The sequence below is a fragment of the Miniopterus schreibersii genome (genome assembly GCF_964146895.1).
Source record: "Miniopterus schreibersii genome assembly, chromosome: 2".
NCBI lineage: Eukaryota > Metazoa > Chordata > Mammalia > Chiroptera > Miniopteridae > Miniopterus > Miniopterus schreibersii.
The window spans coordinates 95,455,816-95,482,708 of record NC_138102.1 but is presented as its reverse complement, the minus strand read 5'-3'; the positions used below and the strand labels follow the sequence as shown (position 1 = coordinate 95,482,708).

Below are 26,893 nucleotides of genomic sequence, written 5' to 3'. Positions count from 1 at the left end.
GATAAAGAAAAATTAAATTTATTAAAAGGGGATGGGGATATCCAAAGGGAAGGGCTACATATCACTGAGCCAAAGGGTATTGGGTCCACGATGGCAGCAAAAATATACTTGGGACAGTGAAACAAGAAAGAGCATAGAAGCAATAGGAGAACCGAGGCTGGGCTGCTTTGGCTCACTGAGAAGTCAGAGAGAAAGAAGGGGCCTTGGAGACAGGTTCAGGGACTTTGGAGACAGGGGGTAAGCCCCAGATGAGCTGCTGCTGCCCATTGCTCCCCTGGTTGGAAGTCTCATGGAGTCCTCTTGGATAGATGGAGATGGCGCTGGTGTGCTTCCCTAGTGGGGAGCGTGCAGAGTCCTTTGTCCTGAGCATATTTATCTTTCTTGCAGGCGGGAATCTTAGGGGAGGTCTCAGGATTGTTGCACTAGAATATTCATCAACTTTTCAGGTGTGCCCCTTCTGGGTCGTGGTCTCCACTGATTGGTCAGTGCCAGGACAGGGGGTCATTAATCAATGTAGTTGGTCCGGAGGCAGCCAGGGCACCACTTGTCTAGTTTTGCTGCTTATCTGGGCCTGGAGCTGAAATATAACTGAGGCCTAGATGTTATCTTTAGGGAGGAAACGCTCCTGGGGTCTAAACCGCATAACCACCAATATGCTAGGGGAGGATACATTACCCTGGGGCAAGGTTCTTGTTTTCCCAGTTTTGCCCCTTGCTAGGCATCTGGGGCTTTCTGCCCTGGTGAATTTATTACCCTAGTTTCTGTACCTGGGTTTCTATACCTGGCCTATCTAATATGAATTTTAAAAAATCATGTATAAATGGACCCACGCAGTTCAAACTTGCATTCTGTAAGGGTCAACCATACTCAGCTGTTTCTTCACTTCTTACCTATAAAATTTCCCTAAATAAATATAAATATTTGAATTTACCTTCGAAATTCTCTATAATGAAGCTTTCTTTCTCCTCTTTTTCCAAAGAAACGTATCTGAAGGGTTGTGTTAATTTCAGGTTCTTTCACTTTTGGTTCCTATAAAAATGTTACAGTAATTTCAAGTAATTATAACCAAGAACAAAAAATAGATCCTTAGCCTGCAACTCAAGACAATATCCACAAAAGACTCTTGTAACAACAGCAACAAAGACGATGACTAAGGTGAAAAAGAGAAAGGCAGCCATTCTGTTACTTTGCCTAGCAACAATATATAATCATCTTTGCTGGGGCAGGAGAAAAACCAAGGGCTAGAATACTCAAAATAATTAAGGTGGACTTCAGCAGTAAACAAAGTTTTAAAAATATTCATACCTTTTGACCCAGTAATTGAATTTCTGAGAAGTTGTTCCTCATATATATTCACATATATATAAAATGATGCAAGTACAGAATTATTAACTGTAGCATTCTTTGTAATATTAAAAGACTGGATACATTAAATATCTTTCAAAAGGGGAATGGTTACATAAATTGGTACATCAAAGCACTACAGAGCCATAAAAAAGAATGAGATACTCAGATATATTAAGGAAAAAGGAGAGTGTGTGGAACAATGTATACGGTATGTATGCTACTGCTTATATAAAACTGGAAAAAAGATATACAGATATATTTAGTTATTTATATATATACTTATATATGCACAAAATACCTCTGGAAGAATACATGGGAAACAGAGCACACATTGCTCAGGGAGAAGTGGTGACTGGGAGAAAAATTCTACATACTCTTGTGAACCTTTTGAAGTCTACACCATATGAATGGGGCACATCTACTTAAAATATTTAGAAAAAATAAGTTACTGATAATTTTCCCAAGTATTTGGGAATACTTATTTGAATAAACAGAATAAAGAGCTAATATAATATCAATCTGTTTGGAAATGTTTACATTATCTGTACATACCTGGCACTCTGTTTCATTAGTTGTTGTCTTCAAGTCATCCTGTTTACTTATGATCTTCTGAAGCTAAAAAGATGGCAAACATCAATTTATATGTGTGTCTACTGGATTTTTCAAAACAACCTAAAAAACAGATGCTATGTTTTTGTTATAAAGTATACACTGGGTATTTGTTAAATATTAAATGAAATTCTTTTGATATTAACTCCTAATGTTATGTTTTTTTCCTCAGATCATGTCAGAATCAGAGGAGAAATAGATATGCAAGTATTAACATTATTATTACAATTTGGATCATTTTTTTCTCCTAAAGAAAGCCAGCTTACTCTATAAAAACTTCAGGATTACCCTCAATCTTCAAGAGAATTTTTATTCAACACTTTATTACTGATAGTTTATGGCCACATTTTCAAGCACATAACTCTTAAAAAGCTACTAATGTCATATAAATGTTTTTCCTTTTCCCTTTATGCATTTATAAAGCATTATAACTTAAAGATCTATATTTCTATCAATTATAAATTGGTAATAGTACCCTGAGACTGAGCACATTAATAAACCTACCTTTCAGAGTCATTTGTACCAATCCTCACGTGGAAAGCAAATTAAAAAAAAAAGTTAAAAAAAATATTAAATGTAGACAAAATCTCAAACTATGAATTTAAATCAATTAGGAAATAAACCTTCACCCATTTCTTTCTAGGCTATTTCTTTGTTAACAGTTTAAAAATTGCTGGACACCCACTATGGAAAACAGTATGGAGTTTCCTCAAAAAATTAAATATGGAACTGCCATTTGACCCAGTGATCCCACATCTAGGAATAAATCCTAAGAAACCCAAAACACCAATCAGAAAGGACTTATGTACCCCTATGTTCATAGCAGTGCAATTTACAATAGTTAAGATCTGGAAATAGCCCAAGTTCCCATCAGCAGATGAGTGGATAAAAAAGCTGTGGTGCACTTACACCATGGAATACTATGCAGCTGTAAAGAAGGATCTCTTACCCTTTGGGACAGCATAGATAGAACTAGAGAGTATTATGCTAAGTGAAATAAGCCAACCAGAGAAAGACAAGTATCACATGATCTCACTCATATGGGGAATATAATGAACAAAATAAACTGATGAACAAAATAGATCTAGAGACACAGAAGCACGGAACAGACTGAGGGATCTCAGGGAATGAGGAGGTGGGGGAGTGGGTGGGGAGAGATTAATCAAAGACCCTATACGCATAAATGCAAGAATAAAAAAAACCCCTGCTGCACTTAAATTCCAAATTAATTATCTCAAATTCCGCTGATTCAACTATGTTTATTTTAGGCAAGTGGTTTATCTCTAATTCTCTAAATCCCTCAAACTTTTCAACATACTCCATACTTATTTTAGGAAAAAAAGGTGAAAAGCTGTTTTATCCTTTATTTTTATTTATTTATTTTTTAATATATCTTTATTGATTTCAAGAGAGGAAAGGAGAGGGAGAGAGAAGGATAGAAACATCAATGATGAGAGAGTCACTGATTGACTGCCTCCTGCACACCCCCTACTGGGGATCAAGCCTGCAACCCGAGCATGCACCCTGACCGGCAGTCGAACCCCGATCGCCTGGATCCTAGGTCGACGCTCAACTGCTGAGCTATGCCCAGCTGGGCCCTTTATTTTTTAAGTTGACAAACAGTATAATACCAAGTTCAATACCCAGCATTTTTTCCTAATGGTGATACTTCCTTTTCATTCTTAATATTGGTAGTATGGATCCTTTTTGGTTTTTTTTGCTAAAGTATAGTTGACTTACAATATTATACGTATTAGTTTCAAGTGTACAACACAGTGATTCAATATTTATACACATTACAAAGTGATCACCATGATAAGTCTCCTTACCTTTTGCCACCATACAAAGTTATTACAGTATTACTTCCTATATTCTCTATGCTGTTTGTTACTTCCTTGTAACTTACTTATTTTGTAACAGGAAGTTTGTATGCCTTAATTACCTTTACCTATTTTACCCACCTCCTTACCCCTGTCCTCTGGCAACCAGCAGTTTGTTCTCTATCTATGAGTCTGCTTTGTTTTGTTTGTTCATTTGTTTTATTTTTTAGATTCTACTTATAAGTGAAATCATACGGTATTTGTCCTTCTCTGTCTGACTTAATTTAGCATAATACCTTTATGTCCATCCATGTGGTAGCAAATAACAAGATTTCATTCTTTTTTATGGCTGAATATTTTTAAGTATTCAATTGTATATATATACTATGTCTTTTTAAAACAATCATCTAGCAAGGGACACTTAAGTTGCTTCTTTATTTTGGCTACCATAAATAATGCTGCAGGGAACACAGGGATGCATACGTTTTTTTAAATTAGTGTTTTGGATTTCTTCAGATAAATACCCAGAAGTGAAATTGCTGGATCACATGGTAGATATATTTTTAATTTTTGGAGGTACTTCTATACTGTGTTCCATAGAAGCTACACCAATTTACAATTCCACCAACAGTTCATACAGGTTCCATTTTTTCTGGATCCTTTTTTTGCTACATCAACTACTGAAAATAAGTCAAAATTTATCATACATATAACAATTTTTAAAATAAAAATAATAGATATTATTCATAAAATGATTATAACTTTTTAAGGAAAATTCAAAACTAATTTTTTTCTATTATAAGATATTTAATATAGTTGTTATAATCTTCACAGTTATTGTCAAATAGTTACAAATAAACAAAACAAAAATAACAAATAGGATTAGTTCACTGAAATAATAATTTTTTAGGAGGCTTATTTATTATAATATTGGCTTATTATAACATGGTGTAGAATTTAGAACAAGGGTGTGTCCTGAAGTCTATCCAATGGGTTTAGTGCCAGATAACGCTTGCCATGTTAAAGTCTTCCCTAAAACACTTCAGTTTGGACTCAGGGAGAGGGTCATAGCAGGTGCTAGTGTACTGTGAAGATTACAGTACTGTATAGTTGGTTCTGTAGTAATAGCTCCATTTGAAAGATCACAAACACTTTGTACACAGGTATGTTCTCATGCCAGGAGGTCTCTCTGGTCTCCTAAGAACTTTCTAAAGTGGCTGTGCATGATGTAGATTCATGATAGCAATGTACTAGGTACCCATTATGTGACCAAAGTTCTGTTCTAAGTGTTGGGAATACAGAGGTTAAGGACAGATAATGTTCTTGCTCTCACTGAAGTTATATTCTAATGGGCTAGAGATAACAAAACAAATGAACAAATAATTAAGAAATTTCAGATAATATTGAATGTTAAAACTAGAATAAAATAAAAGAAAGTAGGGTAACAGGATTCAGGACTGCTGAGGAGAGGTTGTTGTTATTTAGACTTATTCTGGGTAGTTCTCTTTGCAGACATGGCATTTGGGCTGAGATCTGAATGACTGAAAGCTAAGGCATGGGAAAAGGACCTTTTAGGTAGAGAGAAGAGCAAAGTTTCTGGCAGAAACAGGAGTGTTCTGTTAGACAAACATCAAGAAGATAAGCTGGTTAGATACAAGTTGTAAAAGAAGCAGAACAGCCTGGCCGGGCGTGGTTCTGCGGTTGAGTGTCGACCTAGGATCCAGGCGATCGGAGTTCGATTCCTGGTCAGGGCACATGCCCGGGTTGTGGGCTCAATCAATGGCTCTCTCCTCATTGATGTTTCTATCTCTCTCTCTCCCTCTCCTTTCCTCTCTCTGAAATCAATAAAGATATATTTAAAAAAAAGAAAAAAAAAAAAAGAAGCAGAACACATTTACCAAATACAAATTCTGAATGTCTAAAAAAGAACTGCCACATTGACTAAATTTACACGCATTCCTATTTTCAATTTCAGGCTGAAAATGGAGAAAAGTATGTAGGTTAACTAACTTATTTTTATTTGCAGATCATGATAGTTTAAATCCTGACACAAAAACACTATTCCAAAATCAAGAAGAAAAAATTCTACTGAAGGCTTTTATATTTATTGAATAATAGCTCCAGGAGGTGTATTCCGCATGGCAGAATTTAACACTGCTGTATGAAGAGCATAATCCTTTCTGCCAGAACTGGAATGATGTGAAATAAAAGACCACCAAGGAGAAATTTAGACTAGTAAACAGACTTGTCATCAGTCTATTGTTTAAAGAAATTAAACGAAAACCCTGGCACTTATCCCAAATAAACAGGTGTGCCACCTATTAAGGTAAAGATTAAAACAATTAACTACTACCAGCTCTGATCACTGTTGGTGTTGTTTATCTGACTGGGAACAGCTTATACAGATAGTTGCTAATTCACTTGTTCTTGAGGTAAAGAAGTAAGCAATACACTTGCCAACACAGTTTCTAGATCTGAATATGAGTAAAACATGAATGTACCACGAAACACCAAAGTAACAAACTGAAGCCATTTATACTTTTAGGACAGGACTTTATTTTAATATATTTCATCATTACTTTTGTGTTTGCTGTTCAAATCACTATTACATCTATATTTTCAGTATTAAAGTAATTCAGAAGTACACCTAAAACCTTTATGATCCTATTAACCAGTCTCACCCCAATAAAAGAACTGTTTGGTTTCTCCAATAAAACTTCAAATACAAGACTTAGATTTCCTAATACAATGACCATGGAAGTGAAATAATTATTTAAATAATTAATGTAAACATAGTTTTTTTCTCCTCTATACTGTTGTTTAAATTGACATGGTCCATGGGGTATCATGTTTAGTGTTGTTTCTAAGATCAGCACAAAGAAGCTTTTATAAGCTTAGAAGGCTTACCTTCATCCTCTCACAACCACATCAAAATTATAACTAAATTATGGAACGATCACTGAGTACCAACTGAATCCAGTTGAACAAAAGTCCTATTACTATGGATATACAGAAGCAGCCACCTCGAAACTGTTAGAAGGGGTGGAAAAGCAGAAGGGGCTTGTCCCACACCCACGTGTGGCCGATAAAAACTGGGAGGCCTATCTTGGCTGCAGACGTCCCCCCTGAGGAGCAAGGGGTCCCAGGGCCACACCAGGCCCCCCAATCCAGGGTTTCAGTGCCAAGAGGAGAAGTCTCCATAACTTCTGGCTGTGAAACCCAGTGGGGATTATGGCTGAGTGAGGCAGAAGGTCTGCTGGAGTCCCAGGTGTGTTCCTCTTAAAGGGCCCAATAGACTTACTCAGACTCATTCTCTCTGAGCTCCAGTGCTGGGGCAGCAGTTGGAAAGGTGCCATACAGGGACATACAGGGAGGGACTGAATTGTCTGGTTTCAGGGTAAGGACTGGAGGGGCAACTTTCTCCCCAGAAAGAAGTGCTGGCAGAGACCATTGTTCCTGTGCTGAGCCTTCCCCCTACAGAGCCCACAGGAGTATCCATCAACCTGGTTAACTCAGTATCCATATCTGAGCATCCATCAACCTGGTTAACATTGTTCACTGCCCTGGTAATTCCGAGATACCGCTGCACGCAGACTGTGGGCCCACCTAAGCCATTTCCAGTGGTTTTTCTATACAAACAGCCTGTCCTAGCTCATACTGCAGACTTTCCTAAAATCTCTCAAACAAGTAGCATTCTGGCCTCAGCATGCCTTGTACCTCTTGCTAAGTGGCCCCAGGCCTGGCGCTAGTGGCAGCTGGCCTTGGTTCAAAGCTTGACCTCTCTGACACCTCCACCCCAGTACAACTAGCAGTCGCCTGCAGAACACTCTATAGCTCATGATGGGAGGCCCAATAGAGGGCATAGGTGGCGGCTGACCTTGGCCTGCACTTCCCAGAAGTTCCCAGAGCTAGTGCACCCAGTGGACAGCTTTGGACTATGCCAAAGCACCACACTACCACCTCCAAGAACTACACATTCAAGGCATGGGCTCAGCAGGCACCAGAGCCCCAATGAAGCAAGTCCTGCTCTGTGGCTTGGCCCCTGCATAGCAGATCCTCCACAATCCTTGCAGCAGTCCTCACAGAGGATGGGCCAGGGAGTAAATCCCTCCCACTGATGTGCCAATAGCAATCTAGTCTCAACCACAACAGGAGTGTGAGCTTACATGGGGGCTTATCTGAGTGCCCAGCTCTGGTTACCTGGAAGGAAGGCTGTGCCACTAGGTCCTACAGAACATGTACTGTATAAGGCGACCTTACCAAGACAAGGAGATTTAGCAGCTCTACCTAATACATAGAAAAAAACACAGGGAGGCAGCTAAAATAAGGAGACAAAAAAAAGTCCCAAATGAAAACAGCAAAATTCCAGAGGAAAAAACTAAACAAAATGGAGACATGCAATCTACCAGATGCAGAGTTCAAGACACTGGTTAAAAGGATGCTCAATTTATACCTATCGTGGCTTTTCCATTTTCCCCTATGTTTTATGAGGGCCTAAATTCTTGTTTTTCTTATCCCTTTCTTTGGGGGGAGGTGTAAGAATAAGTTTTAACAGACCTATAAAGCCCTTTCTATTGTACTGTATTATCATTTGCTGAAATTGTAAAAATAAAACCCTAAAAAATGTAGATGTTTCAGCTCATTTCTTTTTAGAATCTTATGTTCTGTTCCTTAACTATTTCCTCAAGGTTGTAATACAGAAAATTTAACATTTTTAATGTATAAATGATTTCCTGACATTTGATATATAAGCAGTGAATATAATTTTGACTTTTATGAAAATGGTAAAATTATCACACAGATATCCAGGTGCTTTATGATAAACCAAAAATAACTAGAATCTACTTACCTTAAAAAATTCCTTTTTCTCAACCATTTCATCACCATCTGCATCCAGCATCTTAAAAGCAACGTGAAACCCGGTATGGGGTTCTGCAATCAAGAGAAAAATGAGTATTTAAACCTTGGTGAAGTGCAAATTATGTACAACTCTAATAGATCTTCGAATCTGAAATCAGCCACCAAAAGTGACCTTTTCTTATGATAACGATTTTCAAAGGCTGATACATTTTCATGGGTATGCTGTTGTGCTATTAAGTGTGCTGCCCCTCAAAGAAAAAATAATTTGGGAACTTCATTATCTTTAACCTTCCTATACTCTAATAGGGCCATGGCTAGTTTCATAGTGACTTTTACTTTTTATTTCCCTTTCTCAGAGCAGAGTTTTAAAAAGACTATTCTGAAATAATTTTAGACTTACAGAAATGTTGTAAATATTAGCATGGTGAGTTTCCATATACCCTTCATCCAACTTCCTCTGTCAACATCTTATATAACCACAGTACCTTTGTGAAAACTAAGAAATTAATACCATTATAGCATTTTAAATCTAAGTTCAGACTTTATTTTGATTTCAAGTTTTTCCCCTAATGCTGTTTTTCCTACCCTAGGATCAAATACAAAAAAACATGTTTTACTTAGTTGTTTCATACTCTCTTCCAAGCTGTGCAAGTTTTTCTAGCTCTCCTTGATTTTCATGACCATGACAGTGTGACGACTATTGATTTTGTAGAATGTCAATAAGGGTTTTTAAATATAGAAACTAAGGTACCAATAATACACATACACACACACATTTTTTGTTAATCTTCACTCAAAGGTATTTTTCCATTGATTTTTAGATAGAGTGGAAGGGGGCAGAGAGAGAGACAGAGAAAGACCAATGTGAGAGACACATTGATTGGTTGCCTCCCGCATGTGCCCTGACCAGGGCTGGGGACTGAACCTTCAAACCAGGTATGCACCCGTGACAGGGAATTGAACACCTGACCCTTCAGTGCATGGGCTGATGCTCTAACCACTAGCTACACTGGCCAGGGCCCAATAATATTTTTAATGATAAGACATAAATACTGCCCTGCCCGGGTTGCTCAGTTAGTTAGATCATCACCACAATATGCCAAGGCTGCAGGTTTGATCTCTGGTCAGGGCACATACAAGAATCAACCAATGAATGTATAAATAAGTGGAACAACAAATTGATGTTTCTCTTTTTAAAATCAATAAATAATAAATAAAAAAAGACATAAATACTAAAGTTCCCAAACTCTGTTCATTATTAATAGAAAATTCCACATGACTGTTGAGAAAAAAATGTGGGATACTTACTAGTGAGGATTGTAAGCAAGAAAAGATACTCAGTATATGAAATTAACCCTGGAAGAGATAAGATAAAAACATTGGAAAATAAGTTTCAGATGGTTTAGAAGTAATCATATACATACTACATGGAAACGTCACCTAATTAAAAACACATTTTTCACTTTAAATTACAGTGGAAAACCTTTATAATAAAGTTCAGTACAGTACTAATACTTAAAAAAAGAAGATACTAGATTTTATCAGATTACTATTACTAGTAAGGAGAAGGAATGGATGCTGGCTAGGAAATACAGGTATCCATTAGAGCAGGGGTGGGGAACTTTTTTTCTGCCAAGGGCCATTTTGATTTTTATAACATCATCTCCAGGCCATACAAAATTATCAACTTAAAAATTAACAATGAAAAAAGCTCCTAGATTTATTGAATTTCGAGTCCCACCTGTGGTTGCCTTGGCCTGCCTAGTCCCCACCCCTGTACTAGAGGTTTTATTTGCATGGCACTCTATTTAAATTTTGCTCAAATTTTACTGTTCATAACATCTCAAGTAAGCACATTTATAAACTCAGTAGAATAACAGATTTGAATATACTAGGGTCAAACTGTATTATTTAAAATGAAACAATGAAATTCCTGTGGCAGATTGATTTTCCTCTGGGCGACCACTCCCTCCCCCATCTCCAACGTGCAGTTCAGATGGATAGTACATGAGTCCCTCTGGAGGCAGAGGCTGACTGGTTTGGACTGTTGCAGTACTTTGCAGAGCTGGTGCTAGAATGGCATACAGCTGACCTAAGCTCACAAGCAGGTTGCATTTGTTTGGTTGCAGAGGCTCATTCAGGGATGAGCTGTGACCTGTGCTGGGCCAAGCTGAGTGGGATTTCTGCAGAGAAGGCTGGAACATTCACTTCATCTTTCTCCCTGGGCTTTGAGGATGTGAAATTTGTTTCACTTAGGATGTGAGGTTATGGAGAGAGTCCTGGAACTGCCAGAGTTCAGCGTTTAGAGCCCAAGAATGGAGCCAGTCTTTAACTGGCAGGCCTGGAGGATAAACACTGGTGATGCTGAGTGCTGGATTAAACTGGGCATCACTGAAGCTAGCTGTCTGGCCACAAAATAAACTTCCTTACGTACTCAAGTAAATGGTGTGAGGTTTTATGTGCTTGCCATGAAAAAAATCACAATAATATAGAAGCAATATCTTATAACTTGTAGCTTTTTAGTAAGATAAAAAGAATTTCCCTCTGGATCATGAGTTTGGCATAACAAACTACACAATTAAAAAACTTCATCAAGGGAAACTTCAGTCATATACAAAAGTGGGGAGAATAACATGATGAATAATTATATATATCAGCTTCAGTAATTATCAGCTCATGGCAGGTCTCACTCTCTTTCCCTTACTGCCTACTGAATTAATCTGAAACAAAGCCCATATACCATTATTTCACAGTAGAAAATTCAGACTATATCTCTAAAAGGACTGTTCCTCCTCCCAAATATATTTACCACACCGAAAAAATTATCAATAATTCCTTAATATAATCAAATTAAAATTAGTGCTACAAACATCCCTGTTTCAGAAAAACTTTAAGTGTGCTCAAATCAGGATTCAAAGAAGATTCTTGCATTGCACTTGGTTGACAGATCTCAAGTCACTTTTTTTTTTTGTGGTAAAATACAGTAAAACCTCGATATAATGGACTAATTTGGGCGAGGGCTGTTTGTTAAAGCCGAAAGTCTGTTATGTAATAAAGGTTTTTCAAATGCATATGTTAAAAAATTGACAAATTAGTTTACCCGTTTTTACTTATGTACACATTTGTGTAATTAAAATTAAGTATGTATGAAAAGTTTAATTTCACAGAAAAGTTTTCTATATATATTACTGTAATTTTAAATTTATACTGAATAGGTCTAGTAAATGCATGCATTCACCAGTCACCGCAAGTAAACAAATGCACAACCGCGGCATATGGGGCGACTCTCTAACCAACTGAGTTATCCTGCCAGGGGCAAGAATTCCATTCCTTTTAAAGGTGCAATAATATTCCCCTGTATGGATGGACCACAGTTTGTTTATCCATCATCTGTTCCCATCTTTTAGCTACTGTGATCAATGCTGCTACAAACACTGGTGTACTAATATCTGTTTGAGTCTCTGGTTTTGATTCTTTTGGGTATATACCCAGAAATGGAACTGCTGGATCAAATGGTCATTTTATGTTTAATTTTTTGAAGAACCTCTATACTGTTTACACAGTGGCTGCACCATTTTACATCTCCACCAAAAATGTGCAAGGATTACAATTTCCTGGCCAAAACTTGTTATTTTCACGATAATAATGGGTGTGAAGTGGCATCTCATAGTGGTTGTGATTTGCATTTTCCTAATGATCAGTCATGCTGAGCATACTTTCAAGTGCAAATTGGCTATTTGTATATCCTGTAGAAATGTCGATTCTACTTTGCCCACTTCTAAATTTTATTTTTTTGGTTGTTAATCCTCACCTGAGGATATTTTTTCGGTTGATTTTTATTTTAGAGAGAGTGGAAAAGAGGGGTGGAGGGAGGGAGGGAGAAGGAGGGAGGGAGGGAGAGGGAGAAAAAGGAACATTGATTAGAGGGACATATGGATAGATTACCTCCCGCATGCACCCAGACCAGGGCCAGGTATCCAACCTGCAACCCAGGTGCCCTTGACCAGGAATTGAATTTTGGTGCACAGGCTGACGCTCTAACCACTGAGCAACAGCAGCCTGGGTGATAGTGTACTTTGATTCACAGAAGTTTTGAATTTTTATTTTGTTCCTTCTCTCTTAAATCTCTTTTAATCTATAGGTTCTCTCTTGTCTTTTTCCCCTCTCTTTCAACTAATTTGTTGAGGAAGCCTGGTCATTTATCTTGTAAAGTTTATTACAGTCTAGAAAATTTTGATGACTGCATCTTTGTAGTGTCATTTCATGTTCCTCTAACTTCTACAAGTTCTACAAACTGGTAGTTAGTTAGATCCAGAGCTGTGCTCAGATGCAATTTTGATTTCTGGCAAAAATTCTTAATAGAATTTTGACATACACCAGGAGGCTGAAATGCAAATGTTTACAGAAAACGCTAAATGCCATTAGGAGATACTGATAGCAAGATTTATAGGACTTCAGAAAAATGTGAAATCATTTCCTGAGTTTGGATGACCAGAAGTGTCATTCTAAAAACGGTCTTTGAAGGATGGGTGAAAATTTTAATTAAGCAGGTGTGATATAAGTGGGAAAGCCATATAAGAAAGATCTGAAATGTTTATGTGGAAGAAGCAATGGGAAGTAAAGTTACTATGGTAACGCAGAAATGCGGAATACAGACTTGAAGAGGCGATGGCAGAGGAGGAAGACCACATCTGTAATGCAGACATGCAGGGCCGGTTGTTCAGAAAAAGGCAGGTAATGATTTTACATCCAGGTACTGTAATTCCATGTTTTAGCCGTAAATAACTTCAGATATATATATTTTAAATGTTTTTAATGACTTTTTTTTGCATCACCAACTTTTCTGTTGTTTTTATTTTGAAGCAGGTGTACTTCTCTTTAATAAAAGAGCCTATACAGTAAGTCTTCAGAAATTTTTTCTTTAAAATATTCAATGTTCAACTCTTAGTTGAAGGAACGAAGTATTTAATCCCTTGGCAGCCTCACAGAAAAGTGAATAGCTTTTTTCTAATTTTCAAAGGAATATGGCAATGTGAAGAAATGGTCAAATTGCTAGACTTAATTGGTGGGCTTGGTGCCAAAAGGAGACCTCACATTTCTTTTCTCTAGACATAAGTCCATGTCTTTTCCACAGAGGGGCTGTTTGAAAAAGAAAATTCCAGTCTTTCTTTGAAATGCTGACATAAATAAAAAGCTTGAATAAACATAGAGTTGAGACAGTGTAAAAATAGCACCCTTTACTCTCAAGATAGATTAGAGGCAAGATATTTGTATAACAGCATTCTAGGCATCTGCCCTCTGAAAATGCTTTTTAAAATTTACTGACACTTTAGAATACTTATGGGAGAAACAATTTAATACATATTTGTTACATCTAATTGCAAAATAAATGATGTTAAATAGCAATGTTTCAAAACTGCACATCAAATAGGGAAGTGTTTCAAATCATTTATATTTAAAAATTTGTTAAAAAATCCTTAGGGGCCACTAGAAGAGATGATTAAATTCTGTCACTATGCTTCTCTGGAAATATTTAAAAACTGGAATCATTATAAAATATGACTTGCCAATGAGTACAATTTTGAGAACCTTGTTCCCCAAAGAGAAATTACCACATTTGTCATAAGAATATGTATCTTACAACATGTCTTGTAATTTATATTCAGTACATCTTTCAGAATGGTATTATATTGAGAATTCTGCTCAGGTTTAAAAAATACATAATAACCATAACTTACATTTTCCTTTTAAATAATGCATGGTGGGTAAAATTCTTTTTTTATTTCAAGAATATACTACCTTTTGCCAGTTATGAGATAGTGAAAACTTTTATAGTTCTTTTATGTGGATTCTCTTTGAGGCCTTCTCTTGTTACTTTAGATATTCTGCCTGCTTCTCCTTTCTAGGCTTTAATGAAAATCAATGCTTGAATAATTTATCTGTGATTGCTCAGAGTATGACAAAGTTACTTCCTACTTAATGAGTATTTTATTATGATTTATAAAAACCTATTAAATAACACAGTGTTGCCCTAGCTGGCTTGGCTCAGTGGTTAGAGCGCTGGCCTGTGGACTGAAGGGTACCCAGGTTCAATTTCGGCCAAGGGCTTGTACCTCGGTTGCAGGCTCGATCCCCAGCCCTGGTCGGGGTGCATGTTGGAGGCAACTGATTGGTATGTCTCTCTCACATCAATGTTTCTCTAGCTCTCTCCCTTCCACTGTCTCTGAAAAAGCAATGGAAAAAATATCCTCAAGTGAGGATAAAAATAAGTAAATAAATAAATAACACCATGTTATAACATTCTCTATGTAGATCCTCTACTATACATTCTCTAACACACAGCTGCAAATCTCATACCATAATTTCTTAATAATGCTTTGGTTAATAAAAACACATAAGTAGAAACTTAACAACAAATCACAATTACCTTTATCGCCAAGGTCTCTAAAAAAGGTTGATCCACAGCGAGTTGTTTGGGTTGCTGCCAATGCATCCTCAATATCCTTTAAATATACACATATTAAAATCTTTTAATTTAAATTACAGAAGTTCATTTCCTATCATAAGAAAAAAAAGAAACAAAGAACCCCTCTCTACACACACACCGCTTACCTTTTTTGTCAGCCTCTTGACTGAAGTTTTACCTATAGCAAAGAAGAAACATTACTTAGTACCTATATTCCTTGGTAAAACTCGACTTCCATTAAGAAAAAAATAATTTAAAGACAAAACAAACACCTAAATATTTATTTAAAAAATAAGTTTGGCAATTTTAGCTAAAATCTTTAAATGAAAGTTACCAACCAGAGAATTCTAAAGTCTAAACACAAATATACTGTAGATTCTTTCTAAGACTTGTTTTCAATTTCACTCATCCCATCTCAGACACATAAGTTATAATTGGCATATAATATCCTATTAGTTTCAGATGTACACCATAGTAATTTGATAATTATATACATTACAAAATGATCACTACAATAAGTCTAGTTACCAACTGCCACTATACAAAGTTATTAAAATGTTATTGACTATATTCTTTTTTTGTTAATGACATTTAAAATACGTATGTATATTTTTTATTGATTTCAGAGAGAGGAAGGGAGAGGGAGAGAGAAACATCAATGATGAAAGAGAATCATTGATCAGCTGCCTCCTGCACAACCTCTACTGGGGATAGAGCTCACAACCCAGGCATGGTATGTGCCCTGATCAGGAACTGAATTGGGACCTACTGGTTCATAGGTCAATGCTCAACCACTCAGCCATGCCGGCCGGGCGACTATATTTTTTGTTGTTGTTGTTAATCCTCACCTGAGGATATCTTTTCCATTGATTTTTAGAGAGAGTGGAAGGGAGGGAGGGAGGCGGAGGGAGAAAGAAAGAAAAAGAGAAACATAAATGTGAGAGAGAGAGACATTGATTGGTTGCCTCCCACACCTGCCCTGACCAGGGCTGGGGATCAAACCTGCAACCTAGCCCGGCCGGGCATGGCTCAGTGATTGAACATCGACCTAGGATCTAGGCGATTGGGGTTCGATTCCCAGTCAAGGCACATGCCCGGGTTGCGGGCTCGATCAATGACTCTCTCATCATTGATGTTTCCGTCTCTCTCTCTCCCTCTCCTTTCCTCTCTCTGAAATCAATAAAGATATATTTAAAAAACAAACAAAAAACCTGCAACCTAGGTATATAACCTCGACTGGGAATCAAACCTGAGACCTTCTGGTTCAAGGGCCGACATTCTAACCACTAAGCCACACCGGCCAGGGCTTGACTATATATATATTTAAACATATCTTTATTGATTTCAGAGAGAGGAAAGGAGGGGGAGAGAGAGAGAAGAAACATCAATGAGAGAGTCATTGATTGGCTGCGGCCCGCAACCCGGGCATGTGCCCTGACCGGGAATCGAACCCTGATCTCCTGGATCCTAGGTTGATGCTCAACCGCTGAGCCACACCCGGCTGGGCTTGACTATATTTTTTATGCTGTATTTTACATTCCCATTACCTCTTAATCCACTTCATCTATTTCAACTGCCCCAAACCTCCCCCCACCGGAAACCACCAGTATGTTTCCTGTATCTATGAATCTGTTTCTGTTTTGTTTTTTAGATTACACATATAAGTGAAATCATATGATATTTGTCTTTCTCTGTCTGACTTATTTCACTTAGCATACTACCCTTCAGTTCTCTCCACTGACATATAAAGTCTTGTAAGTACCTTTGACTTAGTTTAGTTGTCTGCATTATAAATTCTTATCAAACATGACTTTGTTCACATAATTATTAAAATCTGTCTCTTTTTGCTTTCACTGATTAAATACACTTTCATGTTTTAGAAAGCTACCCTTTTGGCTCCTGTAAAATTCTCTTAAGCTTAGAGCTCTGCAGTCAAATTTAAAAGGCTAGCCAACATGACTGTCCATTCTAAAGTGAAGTTACTTTCAATAATTTCCTATTGGATAACAGAGATTTAAAATTCTTTCAGGTTTTCAGCCATTTTCTCTATGGCTTACATCATTTTCCTCTTACCCACTATAATTCTAAAGCTATCACATTGCTTCTTTGGTTGTCAGCCATTTTATACAGCTAGAACAATGCTGGAAAAGGTCTTGTTTTGTTTCTTACATAAGCCATGTGCATGCATTACAAACTTCCCTTCTTGCTCTTAAAATATGTATGAAGTTCCTTTTGTATATTGAAAATTCAGGTGACAAGTTAAAAAAATAAATACGTTCACGTGTGTCTTTCTGTAGTTTCAATACTTAATTGGGACTATAAACCTAGTGGGGATACATTCTATTATTTGATGTTAGTAAACTGACAAGATTTTATTTTTGCATTATTAATCAAAACATTAACTGTGAATATGATTAGATAATTTTTAGAAACACCTATGACCATGTTTGGAAGGTTAGGTATTCCAGTTTGGGATAATTTTTATTCATTGATATTACATGTCACCAAATGACAAAGAACTCTAGATTGTAATGTTAGGTGCTATCCCATGAGATCATCAGGTAGATAAACATTACCATTTAATTTACAAATCTAAGTGTGAATGTGTACTTAGAATATGCTGGTAAGAACCCCCAGAAAAGTCTGTATGTAGCACATGTATTTTCCTATATTTGCATATTTTATTAACTTAAGAAATTGACCATGCCCTGGCCTGTGGGGTTCAATGGTTTGGTGCCCATGCACCAAAGGGTCTTGGGTTCGATTCCTGGTCAGGGGCATATACCCGGGTTGCTGGTTCAATCCCTGCCCCTGGTCACATTGATGTTTCTCTCTCTCTCTCTCTCTCCCCCCTCCTTCCTCCCTTCCACTCTCTCTATAAAGCAATGGAAAAAATATATATCCTTATGTGAGAATTAACCAAAAAAAAAAAAGGAAAAAAAGAAGAGAAACTGATCATGCTTCACATGCCTTATACTGCTTTTTTTAAAGTTATGTCACAAATTATTCATTACCAAATGCACTTTCATTTTAAAAAAATCTGATTTCTGAGAGAAGAAGGGAGAGGGAGAGAGATAGAAGCATCAATGATGAGAGAGAATCATTGATGGGCTACCTCCTGCATGCCCCCTACTGGGGATAGAGCCTGAAACCCCAGGCATGTGCCCTGACCAGTGGTGACCTTCAGGTTCATGGGTCGACACTCAACCACCGAGCAACACTGGTCGGGCAGTCTCATCAGTGTTTTAAAGAGAGATTGATCCCTGTTCCTAACTGAAGAAGTGTTCTAGGAAGTAATAACTGACATCTAGAAGGTGACATCTTCAGGTGGCAGTATGGATGATTTCTAAGAAATAAGATTATTTCTAAGCAGTCTTACATCTGCTTCATAGCAAGATTCCTTTCTAGTCTTTTAAGAATCCTTGTGGTGACATAGGAAAAGATGACGGCACTCTTAACAAGAGGCTGAATGCCCTTGCTTCCAGCCATGGACTGGATTTACAGCTAAAATACTGTGCAGCCAGCTTGGAAAAACAACAGAAATATAGCTAATTGGGCATATTTCTACTAAGGAGCACTGAAGAAAAACATCCTAGAGTCTAGTAAGGGGGGGGGCATGGGAAGGGGGAGTTCCCCCTGAAGCCAGTGCTGAGGCCCGAGAGTTAGAGGCTGCAAAGCTCCCCCCCCTTGCGAGTTTGGACTGGCACCCAAAAGCAGGGATCTCAAACCCTGAGCGGTGGAGAAGGCAAGGACAGCCCATGCACAGGAGGTAAAGGGAGCCAGGGTAACAGTCTGGGTGTGAGAAGATGTCAGAGCGCCTTCCCGGTGGAGGAATGTGCCTAATGATGGCAGCCCGGGTAGGTGACATTCACCCCAGGTGCTAACCGCAGGAAAGGCTGTGTCCAGCAGTGTGTGGCTTCAGAATAGAAAGAGGCCTGTGGGCTGCACACAGCAGTGACCTAAAGGGACCCTCTGCTTTCCTGTAAGGCATTGTATAGAGCCCCAGAAAGCATTTAAACTGTGTAGCACAGGGAAGGGGAAGGGAGACCTCCTGCCAACAGAGAAAGACTGCAGCTGCTGGTGGGGTGGATCAAGGATTTTTCACCTGCTCTGAAGAGAGCCAGGATAGCTTGTGGAGCTTCCTCAGCTTTGCTGAGATCAGCTAGCTGTGCAGGAGACCTGTGTAGGGCTGACTCTGTAACCCCTTCTGCTTGGATCCGAGGCGTAAGGGTGCCAGATCCTCGCAAAGCAGGTTTTCTGCCTGTGTGTTACTTTGCTTTTGATCACTGGATGGCACCCCACGGCATCCACCTTCCTGGATTACAATGGAGAGACAGACCGGTGAAAGCAGGGATTTGTGCCTATATTCTGGAGAGTCTGAACCGAGCATCCTATGAGGTCAGACAACCAGAATTGGGAAAGGAGAGGTGGAGCACACCTACCTCTCCTGCAGGCTAGGAGCACAAACCCCTTCTGTTCAGCTCACTGAAGACCCAGGTACCCCCTGCTGGGCACAGTTTGGTGGGGGAAGGGAGAATAGCTCATAGGAGGGCATTATAAGAGTAATACTCTCAGGGATTATTGTTTGGAATACAAAGGAAATGCTTAAAACCCCTTCTGGGGGAATAAAGGGAAAAAATGACATTAAATAAGTATATATCAATAATAACCTTAAATGTAAACAATAAATGCTCCAATTAAAAGACATAGGGTAGCTGAATGGATAAGAAAACATGACCCATATACTTGCTGTCTACAAGAGACCCAACTCAAAGCAAAAGATTCACACAGGCTGAAAGTAAAGGGATGGAAAACAATACTCCAAGCAAATGGAAATGAAAAAAAGCTGGGGTAGCAATACTTATTTCTGACAAGCAGGCTTCAAAATAAAGACCATATCAAGAGACAAAGAAGGTCACTGTATAATAATAAAAGGATTAATCCAACAGGAGGATATAACCCTTATAAACATATATGCATCCAATATAAGTGCACCTAAATATATAAACAAATTCTTGGTGGACTTTAAGGGAGAGATCAACATCAATACAATCATAGCGGGGGACTTTAACACCCCACTGTCATCACTGGATAGATCATCAAGACAAAAAAAATCAACAAGGAAACACAGACCTTAAATGACACACTAGATCTAATGGATTTAATTGACATTTACAGAACATTTTATCCCAAAGCAGCAGAATATACATTCTTCTTAAGTGCACATGTTAGGACACAAAACAAGTCTCTAGAAGTTCAAGAAGACTAAAATCATACCAAACATCTTCTCAGACCACAGTGGCATGAAACTAGAAATAGAAAACTATAAAAAAATTTAAAAATATTCAAACACATGGTGGCTAAATAGCATGGAATTAAACACTGAATGGACTACCAATGAGATCAAGGAAGAAATAAAAAACTTCCTGGAAACAAATGAAAATGAATAAACAACAACCGCAAACCTTTGGGACACAATGAAAGCAGTCCTGAGAGGGAAGTTCACAGCATTACAGGCATACCTCAAGAAACAAGAAAAACCTCTAAAAAAATATCTAACACTACAACTAAATGAATTAGAAAGAGAACATCAAAAAAAGCCCAGAGGAAGTAGAAGGAAGGAAATAACAAAGATCAGAGCAGAAATAAATGACGAGAAACTAAAAAAAGAATACAAAAGATGAACGAAACCAAGAGCTGGTTCTTTGAAAAGATAAATAAGGTTGATGAACTTTTAGCCAGAATCCCAATAAAGAAAGAGAGAGGAGCCAAATAAATAAATCAGAAGTGAAAGAGGTGATATAACAACTGACACCACAGAAATACAAAGAATCATAAGAAAATATTGTGAGCAACTATATGCCCACAAATTGGACAACCTGGGTGAAATGGACAAATTCCTAGAAACATAAAATCTTCCAAAACTCAATGAGGAAGAATCAGAAAACATGAATAGGCCAATAGCAACTGATGAAATTGATGTAGTATTCTAAACTAAAAAAACAATCCCATTTACCATTGCAACTAAAAAAATAAGATACCTAGGAATAAACTTAACAAAAGATGTAAAAGATCTGTACTGAGAAAACTATAGGACACTGAAAAAAGAAATAGAGGAAGATATAAACAAATGGAAAAATATACCATGTTCATGGATTGGAAGAATTAACATCATTAAAATGTCCATACTACCCAAAGCAATCTATAAATTCAATGCAATCCCTATTAAAATACCAATAGCATATTTCACAGATCTAGAACAAACACTGAAAATTTATATGGAACCAAAAAGACCCCAAATAGCCATGGCAATCTTGAGAAAGAACAACAAAGTTGGAGGGATCACATTACCAGATATCAAGTTATACTACAAAGCCACTGTAATCAAAACAGCCAGGTACTGGCACAAGAACAGACACAGACCAGTGGAACAGAACAGAAAACCCAGAAATTGACCCATGACAATATGGTCAATTAATATTTACAAAGGAGGCAGGAATATACAATGGAGTAAAGACAGTCTCTTCAATAAATGGTGCTGGGAAAATTGGACAGCTACATGCAAAAAAATGAAACTAGACCACCAACTTACATCATGTACAATAATAAAAAAATGGAGAAAGACTTAAATGTAAGACATGAAACCATAAAAATCCTAGAAGAAAACATAGGCAGCAAAATCTCAGACATCTCTTGTAGCAATATGTTTGCCAATACATCTCCTAGGGCAGGAGAAACAAAGGAGAAAATAAAAGAGACTGCATCAAAATAAAAAATTTCTGCACAGCAAAAGAAACCATCACCAAAACGAAAAGGGAACCCACTGTATGGGAGAACATATTTGCCAATGACACATCTGATAAAGGGTTAATATCCAAAATATATAAGGAACTCACACAACTTAACAAAAGGGAGACAAACAATCCAATTAAAAAATGGGCAAAGGACTTAAATGGACACTTCTTCAAAGAGTACATACAGATGGCCAAGAGACATATGAAAAAATGCTCAAAGTCACTAATCATCAGAGAGATGCAAATTAAAACCACAATGAGGTATCACTTCACACCTCTCAGAATGGCTATCATCAACAAATCAACAAATGACAAGTGCTGGCAAGGGTGTGGAGAAAAGGGAACCATAGTACACTGCTGGTAGGAATGCAGACTGGTGCAGTCACTATGGAAAGCAGTATGGTGATTCCTCAAAAAATTAAAAATGGAGCTGCCTTTTGACCCAGTGATCCCATTTCTAGGACTATATCCTAAGAATCCCGAAACACCAATTAGAAAGAACTTATGCACCCCTATGTTCATAGCAGCATTATTTGCAATAGCTATGATCTGGAAACAGCCTAAGTACCCATTAGTAGATGAGTGGATAAAAAAGCCGTGCTACATTTACACCATGGAATACTATGCAGCTATAAAAAAGGATCTCTTACACTTTGGGACAGCATAGATGGACCTGGAGAGTATTATGTTAAGCGAAATAAGCCAGGCAGAGAAAGACAAGCACCACATGATTTCACTTATATGTGGAATCTAAAGAACAAAATAAACTGATGAACAATACAGATCTAGTGGTATAGAAGCATGGAAGAGACTGAGAAATCTCATGGGGAAGGCAGGGGTGGGTGGGGAGAGATTAACCAAAAAATTTATATGCATATATGCATAACCCATGGAAACAGACAATAGTGTGGGGAAGGCTTGAGTGGGGGGGGGGGTGCAGGGTAGGAGGGGTCAATAGGGAAAAAAGGGGGACATCTGTAATAGTTTTAACAATAAAGATAAATTAATAAAAAAAGAACACGCATGGTTAAAAAAAGAAATCCTTTGACTTGAAACTGAGTGAAGAAGGTGACATTTGCTTCCCTGCAGCTGGAAGTCTTGATGATGCCAAACACTTGAGCCACTACAATTCAATACTCTGTGAGTGAAATAAAACAATAAAGGCACGAGCTAACTGAATAACATAACACTAGAATATAACTAAGAACTAAATGTAAAACCCTATTGAGGCAGACATTTTATATGTGTCTTACCTTTACACAGCTCAGTGCTTAGCATTTAAATATTTGTTGAATGAATAACTGAATAAAAATTACAAAAGAGTTCAGAATGTCTTCTTATTCAGATCCCTGCCTTTCAGTGGTTCATAAACTGTTATCCCATTTTACAAACAAAATAGTTAGGGCCAGCAAAAGGCAAGAGGAATTAGGTCATAATATGTGTACTGCAGAGTTTCCTTTCTCACACAGATTTTTCAAAAACAGGTGTTGACACCCTGAGCTCCATTAAAGTGGGAACCTGTGGACTAGTTTAACACTTCAGAAAGCTTCACAGAACTGAACAGTTAAGCATGATATGATCATAGAGGCAGTTTTTTTGCTTTTGACTGTAACGAAATGATAACACTGGTTAGTTCATGTTGACTACAAATTCTGCTTGATACTTCTATAAAAATGGAGAAACCTTTGTAAAAAAAATTTTCAAAATGGAATCAATAATTAGAAAATAAAAAGAAATTATCTCTGCTGATAAAAAGTTTGGGGGTCACTATCTTAAACTTCACTTTTAGATTTAGAAAAAGATAAGGCACACCTACCACGAGTGAATATCTATTCTCTTTTACTTCCTCTCTCTTCTAAGTTAAACTTTATCCTGAGTAAGAGAAGGGGCTGGTAGGATTTTTAAAGTAGGTGGTCATCTCACCCAGGCATGCCCAGTCTTGTACTAGTTGTTTCTGGGCTGTACCAGGAGAGAGACCAAAGCACCAGGCCAGAGGCCCATGGTCAGATCTGCTACATGAGAAGCAGTAACAACACAGGACATAGTCAACAGACCTAAATATTTTTGGTCACCTTTTTCTATATAAGGATAAAACCCATCTGTAAATAACCTAATTTTTCCTTCAGGTTTTTCCATCTGTTTTTTTGGGGGGTGGGTGGTGGGGGGTGGGGGGAGGGGACTCCTGCTTCTCTTTCTTTGGGTATTTCTACTTACATATGCATAAAAAATTCAGTCTTGCCTGGCCAGGCGTGGCTCAGCAGTTGAGCATCGACCTATGACCCAGGAGATCTTGGTTCCATTCCCGGTCAGGGAACATGCCTGGGTCGCAGGCTCGATTCCCAGCAAGGGGTGTGCAGGAGGCAGCCAATCAATGACTCTCTCTCATCATTGATGTTTCTGTCTCTCTCTCCCTCTCCCTTCCTCTCTCTGAAATTAATAAAAATATAATTAAAAAAACTCAGTCATTATTTTCATAGCTATTTCATATATATTCATACGCTCATATATGGAAATAACAGAAAGGGGGGAAAACTTAACAGCAAAAAGGATAGACTTAGAGTTGAGGTTATAAAGTTTTATTGTACAATATGAAAGAATAGATGATATACTGTGGCTTTTCTTGGCAGGGAGATACAGATTTTCCAGCACTATGATGGAATTTTGGCTCAAGAAATAGAACATTTTTAAAGGTCTCCACCTATTCTAGAGATTCTACCATGTATTTTTTACTGTTTGTAGAGAGTTCTTAAGCAAACCCAGGAACAAACACATCTTGTTATAGACAAATAGCCATTTTAACACTTAAAATAAACAAAACTACATTAATACATATTAAGTGTTATTACAGGTCAAATAAATCTTTGCTTTTAGCCAAAGTCAAGTTATTTGATAATCCTAATTATAAAAACATTACTAATGGTATCTAATTCAATTTCCTTATATTGGAGGTAAGTGGACTTTTGACACACAAAAATTAAACAGAGACATTTCCATCATTTCATATCTTTTGCATAAAAATATAAACTTGGCATTAATATTAGAATTAGTATAAGACAGAGCTGAACCCTCCAATACTTGTTTGAATTCAGTCACAAGTATGGAAATCAAAGCAGAAAATGACACATTATCAAAACAACTGAACTAATATCACTAAAAAAAAGTGATAACTGGAGAAAAAAGGGACAAGTTCATTGTGTTATTTCCTTTAGACAAAGCATAGTGGCTTGGCTTGTTTATTTGTGCTGGAATAAAGAGTGAGAGTAAGAGATACGACCTGATTGGTATCTCTTACTTTAGAGGAAGAAAGCTTATTTTAGAGGAAGAAAAATGGTGATCCCTAAAATGCCTAAAACTGGCCTTCTTGTCAATTTTGTTTGAGATACAATTAAATGGTTTTGAAAGGAAAAAAAAAAAGTGCCCTTTTTTGCAGCCATAAGCACTGTGAAATAGTAAGAACATAATACACAACAGATTAGTTTGAAAACTGATAAAAGGGGTAAATAAAGCAGCTAAGAAACCAAATAATGTGGAGAAGGGGAGGTAAGGGAAAGCTTCTTAGAATAAGGATGCTTAAGTTAACACCTGAAGCATGCACTCCCATCCCTCCGTTTCCCTTTCCGCAGTCAATTACAGTCTAAAAATATTAAATGGAAAACTTCCTAAAATTTCACATTGTGCACTGTTCAGAGTAGCGTGATAAAATCTCACACAGTCCCACTTTGTCCTGCTAGAGATGTGAATCATCCCTTTATCCAGTGTCTCCACACTGAAGACATACCTACCTGTTAGTCTCTTAAGCAGCCATCTCAGTTATCATATTGACTGTCACATGATCAAAGTGCTTGTGTTCAAGTCACCCTTATTTTACTTAACAAGGTCCCCAAAACACAAGAGCAGTCTAAACTTTATCAAAGGTATGTGTGTATAGGAAAAAACAGTATGTACAGAATTTGGTGCTATCCCTGGTTTCAGACATCCACTGGGGATCGTGGAATGCATCCCTTGTGGATAAGGGAGGAGACTCTAGTAGAATGAGCTCAGAAAAGTGGGGTTAATAGCATTCTGGGAATAGTATGTGAATAAGTTCTGAGGTGGGATGAGAGAAGGCCATGTAAGTTTCTTCTCTTTCAGTATCTTCTCTTGTGGTGAGAAGGAGAGGCTGAGAGGCTGAGTGGCTATGCAAGTAGTTTTGGTGGCAGAAAGTTATATTTTTTGTGTAGGTGATCCGGTAATTTGCTAGAGCAGGTAGGACAAAGTGGAAGGCTGTGGCTTGTAGACACTTATGATGCATTGGAGGTTTCTAGCATAAAGAAATAAATCTGATTTTCACAGAGATGCTATATCCTGTGCAACCCTGAGAACCCATTCATTAAGTTCTTGTAGTTATATTATTTGTAGATGCTTTGGGGTTTCCTACGTAATCATGTCTCTGAACAAGGTCAGATCCTTTTAAATCTGCAGGTCTATTTCTTTTTCTTGTTGTTGTTTTTTTTTTTTTAAATCGTCAACAAAGGATCTTTAAAAAAACTGATTTTAGAGCGAGGGGAAGTGAGAGAGAAACAATGATGTGAAAAACACTGCAACCTACGTATGTGTCCTCACTGGGAATTGAACCCGAAATCTTTTGGTGTACTGAACCACCTGGTTAGAGAACTTTTCCTGCTTTTTTGTGCTGGCTAGGACTTCCACTACAATGCTGAATGCAAGTACTGAGAGTGAACAGCCTTGCTAATTCCTGATCTCAGAGGCAAAGCTTTCAATCTTTCACCACTGAGAATGAGATCAGCAAGTGGCTTCATACCCACATGGCCTTTTAGAATCTAACCTCAAAAGTGCCAGAGCCCTGGTCGGTGTTGCTCAGAGGTTAGAGCTTGCCCATGCACAGAAGGGTAACGGGTTTGATTCCCTCCCAGGTCGGGGCGTGTGTGGGAGGCAACCAATTGATGTCTCTCTCACATGGATATTTCTCTCTCTCCCTCCTTCCCTTCCACACTCTC

General features: G+C 37.7%; 1 protein-coding gene across 5 annotated transcripts in view; it reads right to left on the bottom strand.

Annotated features, from left to right (window-relative positions):
* MICU2 (mitochondrial calcium uptake 2) overlaps positions 1-26,893 on the bottom strand; it is a 116,177-nt gene that overhangs the window by 41,649 nt on the left and 47,635 nt on the right. For all 5 annotated transcript variants that reach the window (XM_081129893.1, XM_081129895.1, XM_081129894.1 and 2 more), the window contains exons 3-8: positions 15,249-15,280; positions 15,064-15,139; positions 9,945-9,992; positions 8,626-8,708; positions 1,900-1,962; positions 932-1,029 (exon numbers count right to left, since the gene is read on the bottom strand). In XM_081129893.1, coding sequence (XP_080986019.1) covers positions 932-1,029; positions 1,900-1,962; positions 8,626-8,708; positions 9,945-9,992; positions 15,064-15,139; positions 15,249-15,280 — 400 coding nt within the window. The remainder of the gene's footprint in view (positions 1-931; positions 1,030-1,899; positions 1,963-8,625; positions 8,709-9,944; positions 9,993-15,063; positions 15,140-15,248; positions 15,281-26,893) is intronic.